The 18,092-nt window shown below is 44.4% G+C and overlaps 1 protein-coding gene across 1 annotated transcript in view; it reads left to right on the forward strand.

Moving 5' to 3' along the window:
• Nucleotides 1-18,092, forward strand: part of LOC118890028 (ADAMTS-like protein 3) — a 62,251-nt gene that overhangs the window by 28,762 nt on the left and 15,397 nt on the right. The window contains exon 4 of the mRNA XM_036842265.1: nt 15,992-16,174. Within this exon, the coding sequence (XP_036698160.1) occupies nt 15,992-16,174 (183 nt within the window). The remainder of the gene's footprint in view (nt 1-15,991; nt 16,175-18,092) is intronic.

An 18,092-nucleotide genomic window follows, 5' to 3' on the forward strand; every position in this document is an offset into this window, starting at 1 on the left:
TTCAGTGTCAGAGGGGGTCATGGAAGAGCGGCCTTAAGATGGCTCTTTAAGAATTAGTAGAAATTTTCCAAGTGATAAAAGAGAATAGCAACTAAGTCCCCAGTGGAGAGAAGGCACGTAGAAAAGCTTAGCGTTACCCACAGCGAGGTGAGAACGGTGAGGCTCCCGGGGCTGGAGGATGAGCTGTTGTGAGCAGTGGTACCCGTACATTGAAGGGCTTTTGTGCTTTTCTCCTCCAAGAAGTGTCAAAGCTATGGAGCTAGGAAAACTGAATCTTACTCCCCATCACTCCTAAGGAGAAAGGAACTGCTCAACAGGGTAAGTGGGGCAGCTCAGAGACACAAGAGAAGCGTCAGTGCCTTGAGGGAGGAGGAAAGGGAGGCTTGGGGAGTCAACCAAGCCTTGAGAGATCACCCCGGGAGCCCCACTGACAGCAGCCCACACGTAGTTCCCAGGGTTTGCTGGTGGCCGCAGCAAGATCAACTTGTAGGTCATGGTGTATGACTTCCAAAGAAGCCATACATTGAATGTAGCTTTTAAGGAACGTATCAAAGCTATTTGTCCATCCACGTCCCAACGTTACATTGATAGATTACCAAAATTGATGTTTATCAGGAAGGGCCTCCGAATGTCCCAAGATTATCCCCATTTGAGCTGCTGTTGAGGAATTCCCTGTGCTGGGCTCAGTGGTTGTCACCACTTGTAAACTCCAGCATGCATCCCTGCGCTTGATTTGCACCAGCTTTGACTTTGAGTCTTGTTCTTCAGGGAACCACTGGAGGTTTTCGGTTTTCAGGTAATATATAGAATAACTCTCAGGGGTCCTTTCTAGCCTATAAGCGGGACCCCAGAGGACACTATCCAGCATTGAACTGTGTAGTGCTTGTGAGATACGACTGTTGGAGTTAAAGAGAACTGCTCAGTCCCAAGCAAAGCAGGAGTCCAGGGTTGCTGAGAGGTCAGGGATGACCACACCAGGAAGAGGACTTGCTGGCACCCTTCCTCTATGGCAAAATAAACACGTTTTGAAAACCTTTGAGGAAAAACTCTTGATTATGGAATTGGGGATCGGTGCTATGACCCAGATTGTTTCTAAGGTCCTCAGATCAGATTACTTGGGGACCTGATTATGTCAATCTGTTAACATAATTCTACTAAAGCGGAAGTACTTCCATAGCTATTCAAGAGAATTCTGTGAATGGTAAAAGCCAGAGCCTTATATTTGGAGGAAATTCTGGACATGGCCTCATTGAAGGGTAATCCTTTATATCCAAAAAACATAGTTACATATCTATTGCCAAAAGAACAAAAGGGTATGCAGTTAACTCAAAAGAGGAAAATGCCTTGCAAAATGTACTGCATTGTGAAGATTGACCCGCCAGTCAAGAAGGATATGTACCTTTTGTGCTAGGAGCTTTGAGATATTCTCTTTGACACTGAAACCGTGAACTCTTGTTCATTTGTTTCATCGATTAGTAATGACTCCCTTTGTGCTTTGCCTACACTGTGTTCAGTTTGCCTCTAATCTTATAAACTGGCAACATCATTTCTTCCCATTCCCTGGAGGTGACTACTGGTAGCTTAAATGTTCAGTTTTCATCTGTGGAAAAAATACAGTATGAGTGTTGAGTAGCTGGAGGAAACAAACCAATGAACAAAACATACAAGTGTAATATATGTGATACATTGATAGAAAAATCTAGCATTTTAGAGCAGTCTGAAGAGGCCAAGGATTTTATAGTATAGACTATTTCATGAGCCCTTCAAGGGTGAAGGAAATTTGTCTTTAAACAGTGACTATTTTAAAGACACCCCAGAGGTGCAGACTTTTTGCAACACATGTTTTTCACAGCCCCTCCAGATCTGAACTTTTTTTCCATAACATTTGCCTTTCAAAAACGATTTCAGCATTGTGGAAACAGAACGTTGAATGTTTCCGAGCTGTTAAGTCTTGGGGGAAATAGCCTGTCTTTGAGGTTAGATAAATAAGTTTAAACTATTTCTGACATTTTATGGCTGTTTCAACAGAGCAAACATTTGTAGGTTTGAAAGACCATAAAGAATTCCATGTGAGTTTCCCCTGGCCTCTGCAGTTCTTTGAAAACATGCACAGGTGCAGTGATGCTCTAGGTGTTGAGTTGCAAGGTCAGCTCCTTTCCTCAGCGCTGGAGACCTTTGTCTCCCCTTTACATCGAAAAAGTCGCCAAGTTTAGTTTTGTTTTCTGAAATTCCTTATCTGTGTAGAACATTACTATCTGTGTAAACTCAGTATCATACCCTTGCCATGTGGAGGTTTAGGTTTAAATTGTCTCTGACCCCTGTCAGTTCCAGAAAGGTTTGGAGATTCCAAAGCCTTCTGGAAGTGACTTCGGATAGTTCTTGGGGGCTTACACTGCCCTGGACCCTCTGCTTCTCACTCTCTCTTGCACCGACCTGGTACGGTCTCTCTTTTGCCCTCCATCAACCAAGGATGACAAACTCACTTCCTTGACTGGTTTCTGCTCATAGGAGGACATCCATTAATACCAAGCATTTGGCGAGGTTTTCAAGCCAGGCCGAAGATGCAGGGATCATGGCAAAGGCATGTCATGACTCAGCCCTTCTTCTCCCTGTTCTCCTTCACCTTCAGCCTTCCTGTCCTCACCCCTAACCTCCTGGGATCGCCATAGGAACTCTAGATTCTTCTCTCCCTCTTACGCAGCCCCTGCCTACGAATGCACGCGTCTAAACCTTGCAAGATATTCTGAAGGAGAAGCATCACCCTCTTTAGAAGACAACCAGAGGGACTTCCCTGGTGGTCCAGTGGTTAAGAATCCGCCTTCCGATGCAGGGGACACGGGTTCAATCCCTGGTTGGGGAACTAAGATCTCACGTGCCGCGGGGCAGCTAAGCCTGTGTGCCACAACTACTGAGCCCGTACGCCTCAGCTAGAGAGAAGCCTGTGTGCCACCACGAAGAGACTGGGCACTGCAGCTAAGACCCCATGCAGCCAGAAAATAAAAATAAATAAATTTTTAAAAAATATTTTTTAAAAAATGAAAGAGCTCTAAAGCTTAAAAAAAGAAAGAAAGAAAGAAAGGAAAAAGAAAACCAGAGTTATATACTGTAGATCAGAACAATTCCTCTGACCTGTAGTTTGTTCCATTCAGTTTATTTCAACACGCCTGCTGTGTGTAAGGCACTGCTCCGGGGTTCCCGAGGTCAATCTGCATGTCTCAGCCCTGAGGAAACTCGCTGGCTGATGGTTGCCTGAGGCCCCATACGAAGTGAGAGGCCCATAGAGTTTGTTTCCTTAGATTGCTGAAAAAAGATGCCGACCCCTGAGAGGAGTCTTACCCTCCTTGTACTCTGCTGAAAGCCTAACGGTGGGAGAAGCTGATGTTCAGCATGCCAGCAAAGCTAGGACCCCAGCACCTAGAGGAGTGCGGGCACATGGTAGGCACTTCCAGAGCATTCAGTGGATGGATGGATTCTTGTCTGCATAAAGGTGTAGGCGATTGTTGGTGGGGGGACAGTCTGAGTGGCAGATGTGTCGTCTCCTACACCAAGTGATGTAAGCACAGGCACGGGAGACTGAAAGCAGCTAGGAAGTCATAGAGAATCAGAATAACTAGTGACCAAAATGGACTCCAAAAAAATCATGCTGGGCGATTTCCCTTTTTTAAAAAATTTCTGCTGAACGGTAAGTTCTGCTGAGATGAACCGCAGAATTCCTGAGCACAGCGTTCACACCACCATCCTCACCAGCCCCTGCTCTGCGTTTCAGAACGACTGAGGTGGGGTGTCTTCAGGGAGCACCCTGAAACGGGAGCTCATTCCCCTCGTGGAATCACCTGCAGCTCAGACTTCGGGTCGGCTGAACTGCGGAGAGGCTCTGGAGGTTGTCAGGAGCCCTGGGTAGCCAGAGGAGCCTGGTCACTCCGAGCTGGTGCAGCCAGAGCAGGACGGCACTGCAGGAATTGAGACTGCGCCCCGCTAGATGCTCTAAGGTGACGTCCTTCGCTTAGGGTCTCAGCCAGCCAGGGGTGTGAATGCAGCAGAACCTGTTTCCTAAGGCCTTGAGGACCTTGGGGTGAGCCCCATGACAGGCAACAACCCCAAAGTCAAGTCCTCCTCTACAGCTGCCTTAGCTTAGGCTGTTATACCAAAATACCATAGACTGGGTGGCTAAAACAACAGACATTTATTTCTCCCAGTGTTGGAGGCTGGGAAGTCCAAGGTCAAGGTGCCTGAAGGCTCAGTGTCTGGTGAGAACTCCTCCTGGCTTACAGACAGCCATCTTCTCATTGTTTCCTCACATGATGGAAAGAGAGAGAGATCTCCAGTATCTTCCTTTTGTTTTTTTTGTAAGGGTACTCATCCCATCATGGGAGATGCACCCTCATGAACTCATCTAAAGCTCATTACCTTCCCAAAGCCCCATTTCCAAATGCCATCCTATGGGCGGTTAGGGCTTCAACAGATGAATTTGGTGGTGGAGGTGGGAGGAATGAAGCATGAACATCCAGTCCATAACAAGAGCCTTGAACGCTTTTTTTTTAATTATTATTATTGGAGTATAATTGCTTTACACTGTTGTGTTAGTTTCTGCTGTACACCGAAGTGAATCAGCTATATGTATACATCTATCCCCTCCCTCTTGGACCTCCCTCCCACAGCCGCCCCCATCCCACCCATCTAGGTCATCACAGAGCACCAAGCTGAGCTCCCTGTGCTATATAGCAGCTTCCCACTAGCTATCTGTTTTACACATGGTAGTAGTGTAAGTATGTCAATCCTAATCTCCTAATTCATCTCCCCCTTCACTTACCCCTTCGCGTCCGCATGTCCATTCTCTATGTCTGCATCTCTATTCCTGCCCTACACATAGGTTCATCGGTACCATTTTTCTAGATTCCACATATATGCGTTAATATACGATATTTGTTTTTCTCTTTCTGACTTACTTCACCCTGTATGACAGTCTCTAGGTCCATCCACGTCTCTACAAATGACCCAATTTTGCTCAACATTATTAGAGAAATGCAAATCAAAACTACAATGAGGTATCACCTCACACCAGTGAGAATGGCCGTAGCCAAAAAGAGCCTTGAACGCTTTCAATTCGACACACTCTTCTGAGCACCTCCTACAAGCCCAGCTGACAGCAAGGAACTCCCAGAAAGACACAATACTGACCATGACATAACGTGGTCAATGCGATAGTGTGCGCACGAATAAAACACTGTAGGAACTGGGAAGAGTAGACAAGCAGCTCAGTGTGGGAGGTCCCAGGAGGTGTGACCAGGTCCATGAAGATGAAAAGGTAGGAACATTCCAGAGTGAAGAGCATGAGTGAGGACAGCTGGCATGCAAGGGCAGGCTTGCTGCAGGACACGGAATTGGCTACGGTGTGAGGTCTGTGGAAGGAGAGACCGGGCAGGAGGGTTGGAAGGTGAGGCTAGGAGTGTGGCTGGAGCTAAGTGATGTGGAGCTGACAATGCCAGGGCCACGAGCTTCTGAAGGCAGTCAGGGCCCAGCACTTTGCTCCCTCTGACTTTGCATGAAGAATTGTTGGCCCAGGAGTGGGATTGCTGGATCATACAGTAGTTCTGTAATTAGTTTTTTAAGGAACCTCCATACTGTTCTCCATAATGGTTGTCCCAATTTACATTCCCACCAATGGTGTAGGAGGTACTCAATACTCTATAATGACCTATTTGGGAAAAGAATCTAAAGAAGAGTGGATATACGTATATGTATAACTGTTTCACGTTGCTGTACAGCTAAAACTAACAGAACGTTGTAAATCAACTATACTCCAATAAAAATTTTAAAAAAACAAGAATTGTTGAGAAGTAGGGAATCCAGCTAAGAGGTTGTTTCAGTAACTAAGGCAGGAACTCTGGCCCTGAGCCCCAGCACTGACCATGAGAATGGAGAAGAGGAGATGATCCAGGAACATCCTAAGTTAGAAGTGATTTTTTTCTAACTTGGTGGCAAATGAAACATGGAGGATGCAGAGGCGAGATCCGAGCGTGGCTCTGAGGCTCCGAGGTGGGGAGGTTGGATAGATGTGGTGCTGAAATGATGATGCAGAAGAAGCCTACGGGGAGGTAAGAGGAGAGGGAGAACGAATTTGCTGTGGGACTTAACTGCGTTTGAGGCACGTTTGGGACTCGTGGATGGGAGACGTCCAGGAGCTGTTGGTGTTGAACTCGAGGGACAGGTTCAGGTTGGACAGGCAGATGTGGGCGTTGTCAGCATAGGAATTATCACTGTGTTCTTAAAAGCTGATGAACTTGGCCAGGTTAGTTGTGTAGAGTGAGGAGGAAGAGGTCGGGCCATATTCTGCTGTGGTCTCACCCTCCTCATTGCAAACTTCTTATCTCTGACATGTTCTTTTGGAACACGATGATGCCAGTTTGTTCCCAGAGGTGCGTGCTGCTGTGGCCACTTGGCCATCTGGGTTGTTTTCATACCTACCTTTTTTGTCCAGACGCCCATGGTTACAAGGGTGAGAGAACCACCTCGAACTGGCTCAAGAAAAATAGAGAAGTTACTGGCTCTGGAAACTGAAAAGTCCTAGGGTGCAGCTAACTTTGGACACATCTGGATTCAGGAACATAAATGATTTCATCAAGAATCTGGCTGTCTCTGGCTCTCAGCACTTCTTTTTTTTCCATTTTTTTTGAGATGATAGAGGCAGATCACGTAGTGCCATATAAGCCATCATAAGCACTTTGTTTTTTATTCTGAATGAGATGGAAGCCATTGGAGGAATGACATGATCTGACCTACGTTTTAGGAGAAACACTCTGGCTACCATGTTGAAAATAGACTGTAGGGAATCAAAGAGTGAAAGGAAGGCCAGTGTAGGAGCAGGGAGAAGGGTTAGGAAGATTTTGCAAATTCCAGGTGAGTGAAGCCACCTTTAGATAGGCTGACCTTGACTCCACTCCCCCCTCCAGCTACTGCCTCATTCCTCGATTTCCATCATAGCAAAACACCTCAAGAGTAGTTTGTACGGTCTCCAATTTCATCTCCCCTCATCCTCTCGTGAGCTCACTCCAGCCAAGTTTATCCGCACCACTCAACCTTCAGAGCTGTCGTCAAGGTTACCAACAGGCCCACCATGTCAGTCTGTGCATTGCCAATTCATTGGCCAATCCTCAGACCTTTTACTTGGCCCTTTGACAGTGATTGCATTTGACAGTGCTATTCCCTCCTTCGTGAAATATTTTCTTCTCAGCTTCTGGGAAACCACACTCCCGGTTGTACGCCCACCATATCACCTGTTCCTTTTCAGCCTCCTCCACTGGCTTTGCCTCGCATCTCTGATCTCTAAGTCAGGGTACCTCAGGACTAGTCCTCAGACATTTTCTGCTCTCTAGCTGTACTCACTCCCTCATCAATCTCATTCATGCTCAAGGATTCAAATGTCATCTGTATGCTGACAAGTCCTAGATTTGTATTTCCAGCCCAGACCTTTCCTCTAAGCTCTAGGTGAACAGATCCAAGCGCCTGTTCAGCATCTCCCAGTGAATATCAGATGTTTCAAACCTAACTTATCCAAAACTGAATGCCTGAGTTTTGCTCCCAAAATTGCTTCTTCATGGAGTTTTTCTCTGAGTCTCAGAGAATGGCAGTGCCTTTATTTCAGTTGCGTGAGCCTAAAATCTTGACATCATTTTTGACCTGCATTTCTCTCTGACATAGCCCTCTATCCATCAATCCCCCATTCCCCAGAGAAATCCTTCAAAATATATCCACCTTCAAAATATATCCAGAATCTGAACATTTCTCACCACTTCAGTTGTTACCAAGCTGCTCCAACCCACCATCATCTCTAGGCTGGATTGTAATCACAGCCTCCTCGCTGCTCTCCCTCTCTGCCCTTGCCCTCTACAATCTACTCTCAACGTAGCAGTCAAAGTAACCCTTTAAAATCAAGAGTCAGAACACACAACTCTTCAAAGCCTTTAGAGTAAAATCCAGAGCCTTACAATGACCTATAAGGCTCTCTATGATCTGAGCCCGCACCCGACCTGCCATTTCTCTGACCTTGCTCACATCCCTGCAGCCACAGTGTTCTTTTATCTTTTTCCAAAATAAGAGAAGCATGCCCTGAAGTCTAGTCTGATGAAGCCTAGGGGACTGCTTCTCAGAACAGTGTTTTCAGATGCAGACTATATATTTTAAAGAAAACCAATTATAATCAAAATACAGATATCACAATATTAATAAAGCAAGTATGCGATCTAATAATATATGTGTTTCTTTACTAATGCATTCAATTGAAAAGCTAACATTCGTCCAATAAATACCATAGTTTTGGAGTAGTGATGGTATAAAAGATATTGTGAGATATCTGTAAGAATTATAATGTGATATGAAAATATCTGTGATTTCCATTGGCTGCAGCGTCCATGGTACTGCTACCTTGGTTTGTTGCTTATGTTCATAGTTGATAGAAATGCTAAATCTCAGCTGGAGTAAGTGGAAAGGTCACAAACCCCTGAATTCCATCTATGGACCTACATGAGGTTCAGGAACGCCATGGTAAAAACCCTGCTTCAGGGCTGAAGCGTGAGCTGTTCTCTCTGCCTGGAGTGCTCTTCCCCGAGGACCCCGCGTGGCTTGTTTTACCTCGCTGAAGGGCTTTAGTGCACCCCTTTTCAATTTAGAATTCACAGCACTGTTGCTTGCATGCTTCTTATGATAGAGGCATAATGAATAAGCCAATACGTGTGAAGTGCTTCAGGGTCTCTCACTGTAAGAGGTTTTATAATTTGAGAAAACTCCCCTTAATTGGGACTAGTTGGAGGAGATAAATCTGAATATCCTTAAATTGTAAAATATTTTCAAACTTAGTGTTGCTTTAAAAAATGTTCAGTTACTCAAGAGAGAATGACTTAGCAGAGGTCTTAAAGGAATCCCTTTAATTAATAAATAACAATTTAAATTCACATATACGGAGGCTAGTTAAGTGTTTGAAGGGATTTCTGAAATGTTTCACATTTTTCGCCTCAAAATATTTGCGGAGGTTATTTTCCTCCCAGCTAATACCACCCTTTTCTAAATTACCACAGATTCCAAAATAATAGCATCTGAATTTACGAAGATTTTTAATAATAGAGTCAGCATTTTATCTTTGCCATTTGGAAGAGAACACTGGGGTGAATAACCAGGAAGTCATGCTGACGTATCTTCGGGATATAATTTTCTTCTGGTAGGTCCGTTCCCCAGTTCACTCATTTATGCATTCAGCAAATATTCATTTGTCTACCCTTTGCCAGGAGCTATCCTCATGATCTACTGGAGAGGTGAGAGATTAATGCAGTAATAATGCTCAAGAAGAGTGCTGGTCATAGGAGGTACATAATAAAAGTGAGTTGAATAAATATATAAAGTGACAGGTGGGTGGATGGATGAACGGATGAATTTATCTCACACATATCTTTCAGCTGAAAGGAATCCCAAGAGAAATTTATTTTTTTACTTTTTTTTGTTTTTTTTAAATAATGTGGTTTTTTAAAAAATTTTATTTATTTATTTATTTATTTATTTATTTATTTATTTATTTATTTATTTATTTATTTATTTATTTATGGCTGTGTTGGATCTTCGTTTCTGTGCGAGGGCTTTCTCTAGTTGTGACAAGCGGGGGACACTCTTCATCGCGGTGCGTGGGCCTCTCACTATCGCGGCCTCTCTTGTTGCAGAGCACAGGCTCCAGATGCACAGGCTCAATAATTGTGGCTCACGGGCCCATTTGCTCCACAGCATGTGGGATCTTCCCGGACCAGGGCTCAAACCCGTGTCCCCTGCATTGGCAGGCAGATTCTCAACCACTGCGCCACCAGGGAAGCCCCCAAGAGAAATTTAACCTAGTCTCTCATCTTTACTCTTGACATTTTTGAGCAGTATGGTCTGAGGCTTTCAGGAAACCACAGATTTACTTCTGTGGTCTTTAGGCAGAAAAGAGGGAGACCTGATTTGCTCTTCCTAATGTTACCCTTTGAAATAAAAATAAAGTGTGTAAAAGAGATACCAAGTATAGTCAGCACTGGGAGCAGAGATGCTGGTTGGGATCTATCTAGATGGGGCCAGGAGGAATTTCTGCTCATTAGAGCTCTGAGTCAGAATGCTGAGGTTAGGCAGTAAAAATGGCATTGAACTAGCACTCAAGAAGCACACGAGAGCATCCACTGTATCACCAAGGTCAATCTTAGGTAGTGTATGTGCTATGTCCCCAAGAAAATCTAGAAAAGCAAGATGATCCATTGGTTGTTCAGTAGGATGTTTTTCAATCTCCACATCTGTGTGATTTTCCAGGTTTCCTCATGAAATTAACTTCTAGTTGCATGGGATATCTTTTTGCATCCCTTCACTTTCAGTCTGTGTGTATCCTTACATCTAAAGGGAGTCTCTTGTAGGCAGCATGTGGATGGGTCTTGTTTTTTCATCCATTCAACCACTCTATGTCTCTGTGTTGGCTTCTATAGAGATGAAGCAACAAGCTTACTCAGTTTTTTTGTTTTTTTTTTAATTAATTAATTTATTTATTTATGGCTGTGTTGGGTCTTCATTTCTGTGCGAGGGCTTTCTCTAGTTGTGGCAAGCGGGGGCCACTCTTCATCACGGTGCGCGGGCCTCTCATTATCACGGCCTCTCTTGTTGCGGAGTACAGGCTCCAGACGCGCAGGCTCAGTAGTTGTGGCTCACAGGCTTAGTTGCTCCGCGGCATGTGGGATCTTCCCAGACCAGGGCTCGAACCCGTGTCCCCTGCATTGGCAGGCAGATTCTCAACCACTGTGCCACCAGGGAAGCCCCGCTTACTCAGTTTGGAAGGAGTAGCCTCATGAAGGAGATGAACATTGTCATTGAGCTCTGCTTCAGCTCCTGGTTGTCTCTCTAACCTTTGTGCTTGTCCAAGCAACCTACTACAGTAAGTCCCCTGCATATGAACGAGTTCCGTTCCAAGAGCGCGTTCGTAAGTTTAATTTGTTGGCAAGTCCAACAAAGTTAGCCTAGGTACCCAACTAAGACAATCGGCTGTATAGTACTGTACTGTAATAGGTTTATAATACTTTTCACACAAATAATACATAAAAAACGAACACAAAAAGTAAAGAAAACATTTTTAATCTTACAGTACATTACCTTGAAAAGTACCAGCTATATCACTGCTGCTTTTACGCTTGCTTCCAGACATCCTGGGCTTGAAATAAAGATACTGTACTACTGTCCTCTATACAGTACTGTACAGTAAAGTACACAAAAACACAACCACTTGTAGAAGATGCATGCAATGTGTCAACGTTCTCTCGACACATCTACTAACTTATGTGACTGGACATGCGAACGCACGTTTGCATCTTTGAAAGTTCGCAACTTGAAGGTTTGTATGTAGGGGACTTACTGTATGTATTTAATAACTCCTCATAGTTGAGGATGTGCTAAGACCTGTCAGTGTCTCAAACGGGAGGCTCTCAGAACCTAGATTCAGGCTGACTGCAAGCTAGACACTCAGGATCAGTTTTTCCTTTAAGTATGCAGATATATACAGTCCTGTGGGACTGTACGTGTAATCCCTGATGCCCACCAGCGTCAGAAGATTTGGAGGGGTCCCCTGGGTGGCAGCTGCCGAAATCAGGGCTCCAAATGAGTGTGTAACTTCCTTTTCTGGGCGATAGCTGTGAGCTGGCGCGAGGCGGAGGGAGCGCACCAAGGGGCGCTACATTCTACAGCCTACATTCCTTGAAAGCAGCTCCATAAGCCACTAAATGTGAGCCAGACCTGAAGCCAGCCCCTCAGGCCAAAGCTCCAGGACAAGCAAAGAGACCTCCTTCATAGAAAGACTGGGGGTGTGTTTCAGTCCGTTGTCTGTGCGGTGCCCTGGCGGTGGTAGCCTGCCAAGAACTACCTCTCTGATTGCCACAGTCCTGTGGGACCCAGGAATGCAAGCCGCCACCCCCCCGCCTCCTCCCTACCCTCCCACCCCTCCACCCCACCCCTAAACCTGCACCCACCCCTTCCACCCCTGGCCACCAGAGCCACCAGGTCAAGGAACATCCCTTGGGTGGCAGCCACGAAAACCAGGGTACCAGATACAAATGAACGCACTTACAAAACAGAAACAGAGTCACAGATTTAGAGAATGAACTTATGGTTAGCCTGGGGAAAGCGTGGTTGGGGGGAGGGATAGATTGAGAGTTTGGGATTGATAGGTACACACTGCTATATTTTAAATGGACAACCCACAAGGACCTACTGTATAGCACAGGGAATTCTGCTCAGTATTCTTTAATAACCTAAATGGGAGAAGAATTTGAAAAAGAATAGATACACGTGTATGTATAACTGAATCACTTTGCTGTACACCCGAAACTATCACAACATCGTGAGTCAACTATACTCCAATATAAAATAAAAAATAAAAATAAAAAAACAGGACACCAGAGGTAAAAACCAGGGCACTGGATGCACATAAAGCTTGCCAGCAGGAAACACTGGCACCCCGGAGCATGGCAGAGGGTGAGCGTGAAGACAGCTCCCACCCTCAGAGGTCTCTGGGAGGGATCACAGTCAACCCCAAGATGCATGTTTAATCAGAAGCCTGCCCCTCGGGCGCAGTCATGATGCTTAGCTAATAGGCCTCCTTCACAGAAAGAAGGAGCACCTGGGTCTGTGGCCTCTTGCTGTGCCCTGGGGGGTGGTAGCTGTTTAAGAACTCTTTCTCCATTGGTCACAATCCTGTGGGACCCACACGTATAAGCCCCATTGGCCACCAGAGCCACGTGATACAGAGGTGTCCCCTGACAGCAATCACAAAAATCAGGGTGCCAGGTAGGTGTATGAGCTCTTTTCTGGGTGACACTAATTATTACGGTCTCAAGGGACCAGGAACACAGGCTCCCCTGTCCTCCAGAGCCGGGCAAGCCAGAGGCATCCGCAGCTGGCAGCCACAAAACTCAGGGCAGACTTGTGTAAAAGCCCTCTTCTGGGAGATTCTGAAGCTCTGGAGCACAGCAGAGGGAGAGCATGACAATGGCGCCCACCGGTCCTCGTCCCCGGAGTGTTCCCGCAGGCTCCTAGGAGTATGTGTTAAATTCGACGCCTGCCTCTCAGGCCGCAACATGCTTATAAGAATTTATCATGCAGGTCTGCTCTTCCTCTTATTTTCCCTGTTTCAATGAATGGTACCACCCTCTATCTGCATGTCATCCTTAAATCCTTTTTCTCCTTCACTCCCGCGTAGAACATCAGTCACCAAATCCTACTGATTTTTCTTCTTTAATGTTTACTAAGTGAATCTATTCTCTCCAGATCCCTTGCTCCCACCATTGTTTCAGCACCCTTTGCGTCTCACCTCGATTGCTTCCGTAACCACCTAAGTGGTCCTACTGACCCTTGCCTCCCTCATCCCCGTTTTACCTCACATCCAGAACAATGTTTCTGAAGCAGCAATCTGATAGTTTTAACCACTGCTTAAAAGAATGAATCGATTTCCTATTTCCTTCAGGATAACTGCCACCAAACTCCTTACTGTGGATAATAAATTTTCATTTTATGAGTACTTGCTGACCTCTGTAGTCATCTCTCCTCACTCCTACTCCATGTACTTTAAGCTCCAGTCATAAAAAAACAATTTATGATTCCCCAAATGCACTATATTTTCCTTCGTCTCTGTGCCTTTTTGCACGCTGTTCCCTCTACCTAAAACAGTCTCACCGCCACATCCACCCCCTTCACCTGACGTGTTTCTACTTGTCCTAAAGTATTAGCTTAGATGTTCCTTCATGTGGGAATCTTTCCCCTCTCTCCAGTCTGCATTAAATACAGCTTTTACGTGCCAGTGGCATCCAGTGTTTACGTTTATCATAAGCCCTCATGTCCTTTTCTTGCAATCATCTGTTTCCCTCCAAAGGAGGGAATTAAAATTTAAAAATTAAGGCTGGGACTTCTCAGGGAGCTTGGAGAAGGCACTCGAGAATCAGACAGGTTAAGCCTACCCCATTTGTTGACAATATTCATTGTAAGATCCTAGAGGACCACAAAATTAAGGCTTCTAAAATCAAGTTTCTTAAGGAAACTTAGTTCACATATCCTTAGCACCAGCATAAAGTCTCACATACAATAAGCACTTTGTAAACATTTTTGAACGAGTGAAATAATGGTAATGGCTTATTTCATCTCAAAATATAAGATATATAGTCGAAGCTGTACTCAAAGGAAAATTAATAACTTTAAATACTTTTATTTTTTAAAAACCAATTAAAATAAACTAAATATTAGCTCAAAGGTTTAGAAATTTCCACCTGAGTTAGAAACAGAAGGAAATTTCTTTGATTTGACAACAGCTAACAGAAAACAAAAGCAAACAACATGCTTAAGGATGAAACATTAGTAATGTTCCCTTTAAAGCTGGAAACAAGACGAATTTGCCTGGTGTAACATGATTCAGCATTGTTCTAGAGACATTAGCTAATACAGTGCAATAGTTAATAGAAATTATAGGTATAAATATAGGAAAAAAGAGATAAGATTGTCATTACATGTAAGTGATGTGATCGTTTACCTGTAAAAAAACAACAAAATCATTTGAAAACTATTCAAAATAATAAACTTTAGTAAGATGATTAGATACAAGATAAAGACGTGAGTGTTCATTGCTTTTCTAATTGTCAGGAATAAACAACTCTAAAATATATTTTAAAAGAGCCTGCTTACTATGGCCATAAAAAGTATGAGATGCCTAGGAATAAATCTATCAAGAAATATACAAGACCTACCTACATTGTGGTTAAAAGGTAAGTTCTGGAGTAAACTGCGTGGGTGTGGATCTCAGATCCAGTGTTTACTAGCTGTTGACCTTAGGAAAGTTTAACCTCTCCATGTGTTTATATTTGTAGAAGAAACTACAAAACTATATATATGCACTTGTGATTAGCACTGCTCTGTGTATTTAGGTTCTGAGCTAGTTTTGACTTGACCAGCTTCCTCAGCTGTAAACAGAGCTAACAATGACTGCTTCCCAGGAGTTGGGAATAACCGTGAGAATCAACGTGTCTCAGTGTTCATGGAGCATGTGTTTTGCCTCTTGTAAGGTGCATTGCAGATGTCATGACTAGAGCGATGACATCTCTTTCTTGTCAGAAAGCCTTGCCATTTCTGCCATAGCCTCTCTAGCCAGAGCATTGCAGGAAGAAAGGACATCCTCAAAACCAGTAACCCTGCTGGATCACCGGAGGCTGCCCCAGCTCTTAAGAACGAAATGAGATTCCTCTTAGTTTCACGTCCCACAGCCCAGCAAACTGCTAAGACTTCTCAAGATGTGGGGGAAGAAATTCTTTCAGTTCCTCACGCTCCTCTCTGTGTCCAGAGATGTCGCTTACAGTCTGCTCACCCCTACGTTGACCCAAACTTAAAATGCAACACTTCTTTTTGTTCCCTGAAATTATCCTCTTTCACAAAAGCATGGATGAACAAAATCTACTTCCCTAAAGATTTTGTATTCCGCCTGAAGGGAGGAACATTGCATTACGTTTTGCACAGCAAACCACTTAAACATCCATATTCGATATTTTTGTTTCCAAAAGGCTTCTTTGTGACAACCCACTGCTAGGAATTCCTCTCTGTGTCTCTGCCTCCACATTCATCCGGCTTGATCAGCTCCTCTGTTCCAACCACTCTCCTGTTACCCCGACTCAACTTCAAAATTTCTCTCCCTTCCCAATACAGAGCAAGCCCACCCTCTTTGGCTCCTATTCCTTGACTTATATACATAAACCAACCCGGTGCTCAGTAGACCAAAGCCCTTTGCTTCAGCAGCATCCCCCACCTGCCATAGAGGAGCTATAGAAATAGAAAGAGCCGTTTTTCCTATTATATGGGATTAAACCCATTTCCTGACTTGTGGTCAAAATGCTAAATGGTATTTGCATATGGTCCTGTGGCCCTGTTCTTAAAGGAATTTGCCTTTGTCATATTTGTTTTTCTTCCAAAGGTGTCCCTCAACCTAATATAACTTGGTTGAAGAAAGGAGGATCTCTGAGTGACAATATTTCCTTGCTTTTCAATGGATCCCTGTTGTTGCAGAATGTTTCCCTTGAAAGTGAAGGAACCTACGTCTGTACAGCCACCAATGCTCTTGGAAAGGCGATGGCATCATCCATCCTCCACTTGCTGGGTAAGCGTCAAATTCTTGTTGTCCTTCAAGTGCTTCCTATAATATGTACAAAGTAAGAACTGGTTTTGTTGATTCTGGGGTTGAGGAGTAAACAAGTGGACATTAAATAGTTTTAACTATTGCTGCCACTGCCCACTTACAAACGAGCACTAAATCTAATACTCTGTCTTACCAGTTCTGCTCTTAGAAGGCTGTGACTTTCTTGCTGCTCCTTCTCTGCCTAAGAACCTACATTGGGATATAAACTTTCTGCCCCGAATCAAGATCCTTCATATTCTGCCTTTACATCTGCTTAATTCTTTTCCCTGACCTCCACTGTAAGCTAGCAGTAAACTCTGTTCTAGGCAACATGGTTTCCTGCCCTGTGTTCCAAACCCCCCTCCACACACACACCCCATGCTGCTTCCCTGGAAGTGTGGCTTCCATTCATATTGCTTACCCAGGAAAAGTGCTCACTGCACTCATACTGCTCACTGCCTTTATAATGTCGCCCCAATACCTCCCATCCTGTAGGGCCAACTGAATTCCTATTTCCCATGTGAATCCTTCTCTGATTTTTTTGGACCTCTCCTTTCTGTGGTCTCACCCATTGGTCCCTAAGTCCTAACACACATTGGTCTCCAATTGTTTCCTCTTTCATTTGTGTCTCCTCAGCTAAATTGTGGGTCCCTTAATGGTACAGACCATGTCTAATGTTTCTTTTGCAGTCCTAAGTATATAATAGAGTATGAGGCACACAGTAGGTGCTCAACAAATACTAATCAATTGAGTCTTAAGACACCTTGTAGTGGGGTCAGTATTGTAATTTGGGGAAGGTCACTGCAGTGAGCCCCTGGCACAGGGTGATAAGCTGGCTTCTTCTGCTGCTGTCTGTCAGGGATAAGATCTGGAGCTCACGGAAGTCTTGTCACCAGAATGAGCTTTAAGTTGCAGGGGTTTGAGGACTCAATAAATAATACTCCTCTTTCCCCCCCAGAGTTTGGAAGTGATTGAGAGTTAATCACAGACGTCAGTTAGACTGACATTAGGGATCATTTATTATTGTCCTTTGTATCTCCAGCACCTAACACAGGTGTAAGCATTAAATAAGTGTTTCATAAACGAATAAAACTGAGTCACTGGCAGAACTGGTATGAGATTATAGAATCCACTGCCAAACTAAGCGGATGATGGAAAGAGCTTTCTCCATGGCTTTTCTTGTTGGCAGTTAGAGGAGCCCAGAGACATAAATAGATGGGGAGTTGGAATAGGTGTCATGCACAAAGCACTTTGATGTTCATGAACTCTTTAGATATTTACAATAGCGCAGTGTTGAGGGCAGTAATCTTTTATCCCGTTGTATAAATGAGGAAACCTGCTACTCATTGAAAGTTTGTGCTAGAGGACTTCTCTGGTGGTGCAGTGGTTAAGAATCCGCCTGCCAATGCAGGGGACATGGGTTCGATCTCTGGTCTGGGAAGATCCCGCATGCCGCAGAGCAACTAAGCCCGTGAGCCACAACTACTAAGCCCACATGCCACAACTACTGAAGCCCGCGTGCCTAGAGCCTGTGCTCCACAAAAGGAGAGGCCATCGCCATGAGTAGCCCACGCACCACAATGAAGAGTAGCCCCCACTCACCACAACTAGAGAAAGTCCGTGCACAGCAACGAAGACCCAACACAGCCCAAAAATAAATTAATAAAGAAATGAATAAAGAAATAAACTTACTTAAAAAAAAGAAAAAAGAAAGTTTTTACTAGAGCCCAAATATATAGTCATCTCTTTCAGTGTTCTCCATACTGCCCTGCTTGACTCTCAGTGCTGATCAGAAAGGCACTGGTGTGCCTCCATGTGGCTCTTCCCAAAGAGCCTCTGTGGTCCTCTAGGATCTTAATATGGAAGATTGTCAACAAATGGGGTAGCTTAACCTGTCTGA

This window comes from Balaenoptera musculus, chromosome 2 (assembly GCF_009873245.2).
Source record: "Balaenoptera musculus isolate JJ_BM4_2016_0621 chromosome 2, mBalMus1.pri.v3, whole genome shotgun sequence".
Taxonomy (NCBI): domain Eukaryota; kingdom Metazoa; phylum Chordata; class Mammalia; order Artiodactyla; family Balaenopteridae; genus Balaenoptera; species Balaenoptera musculus.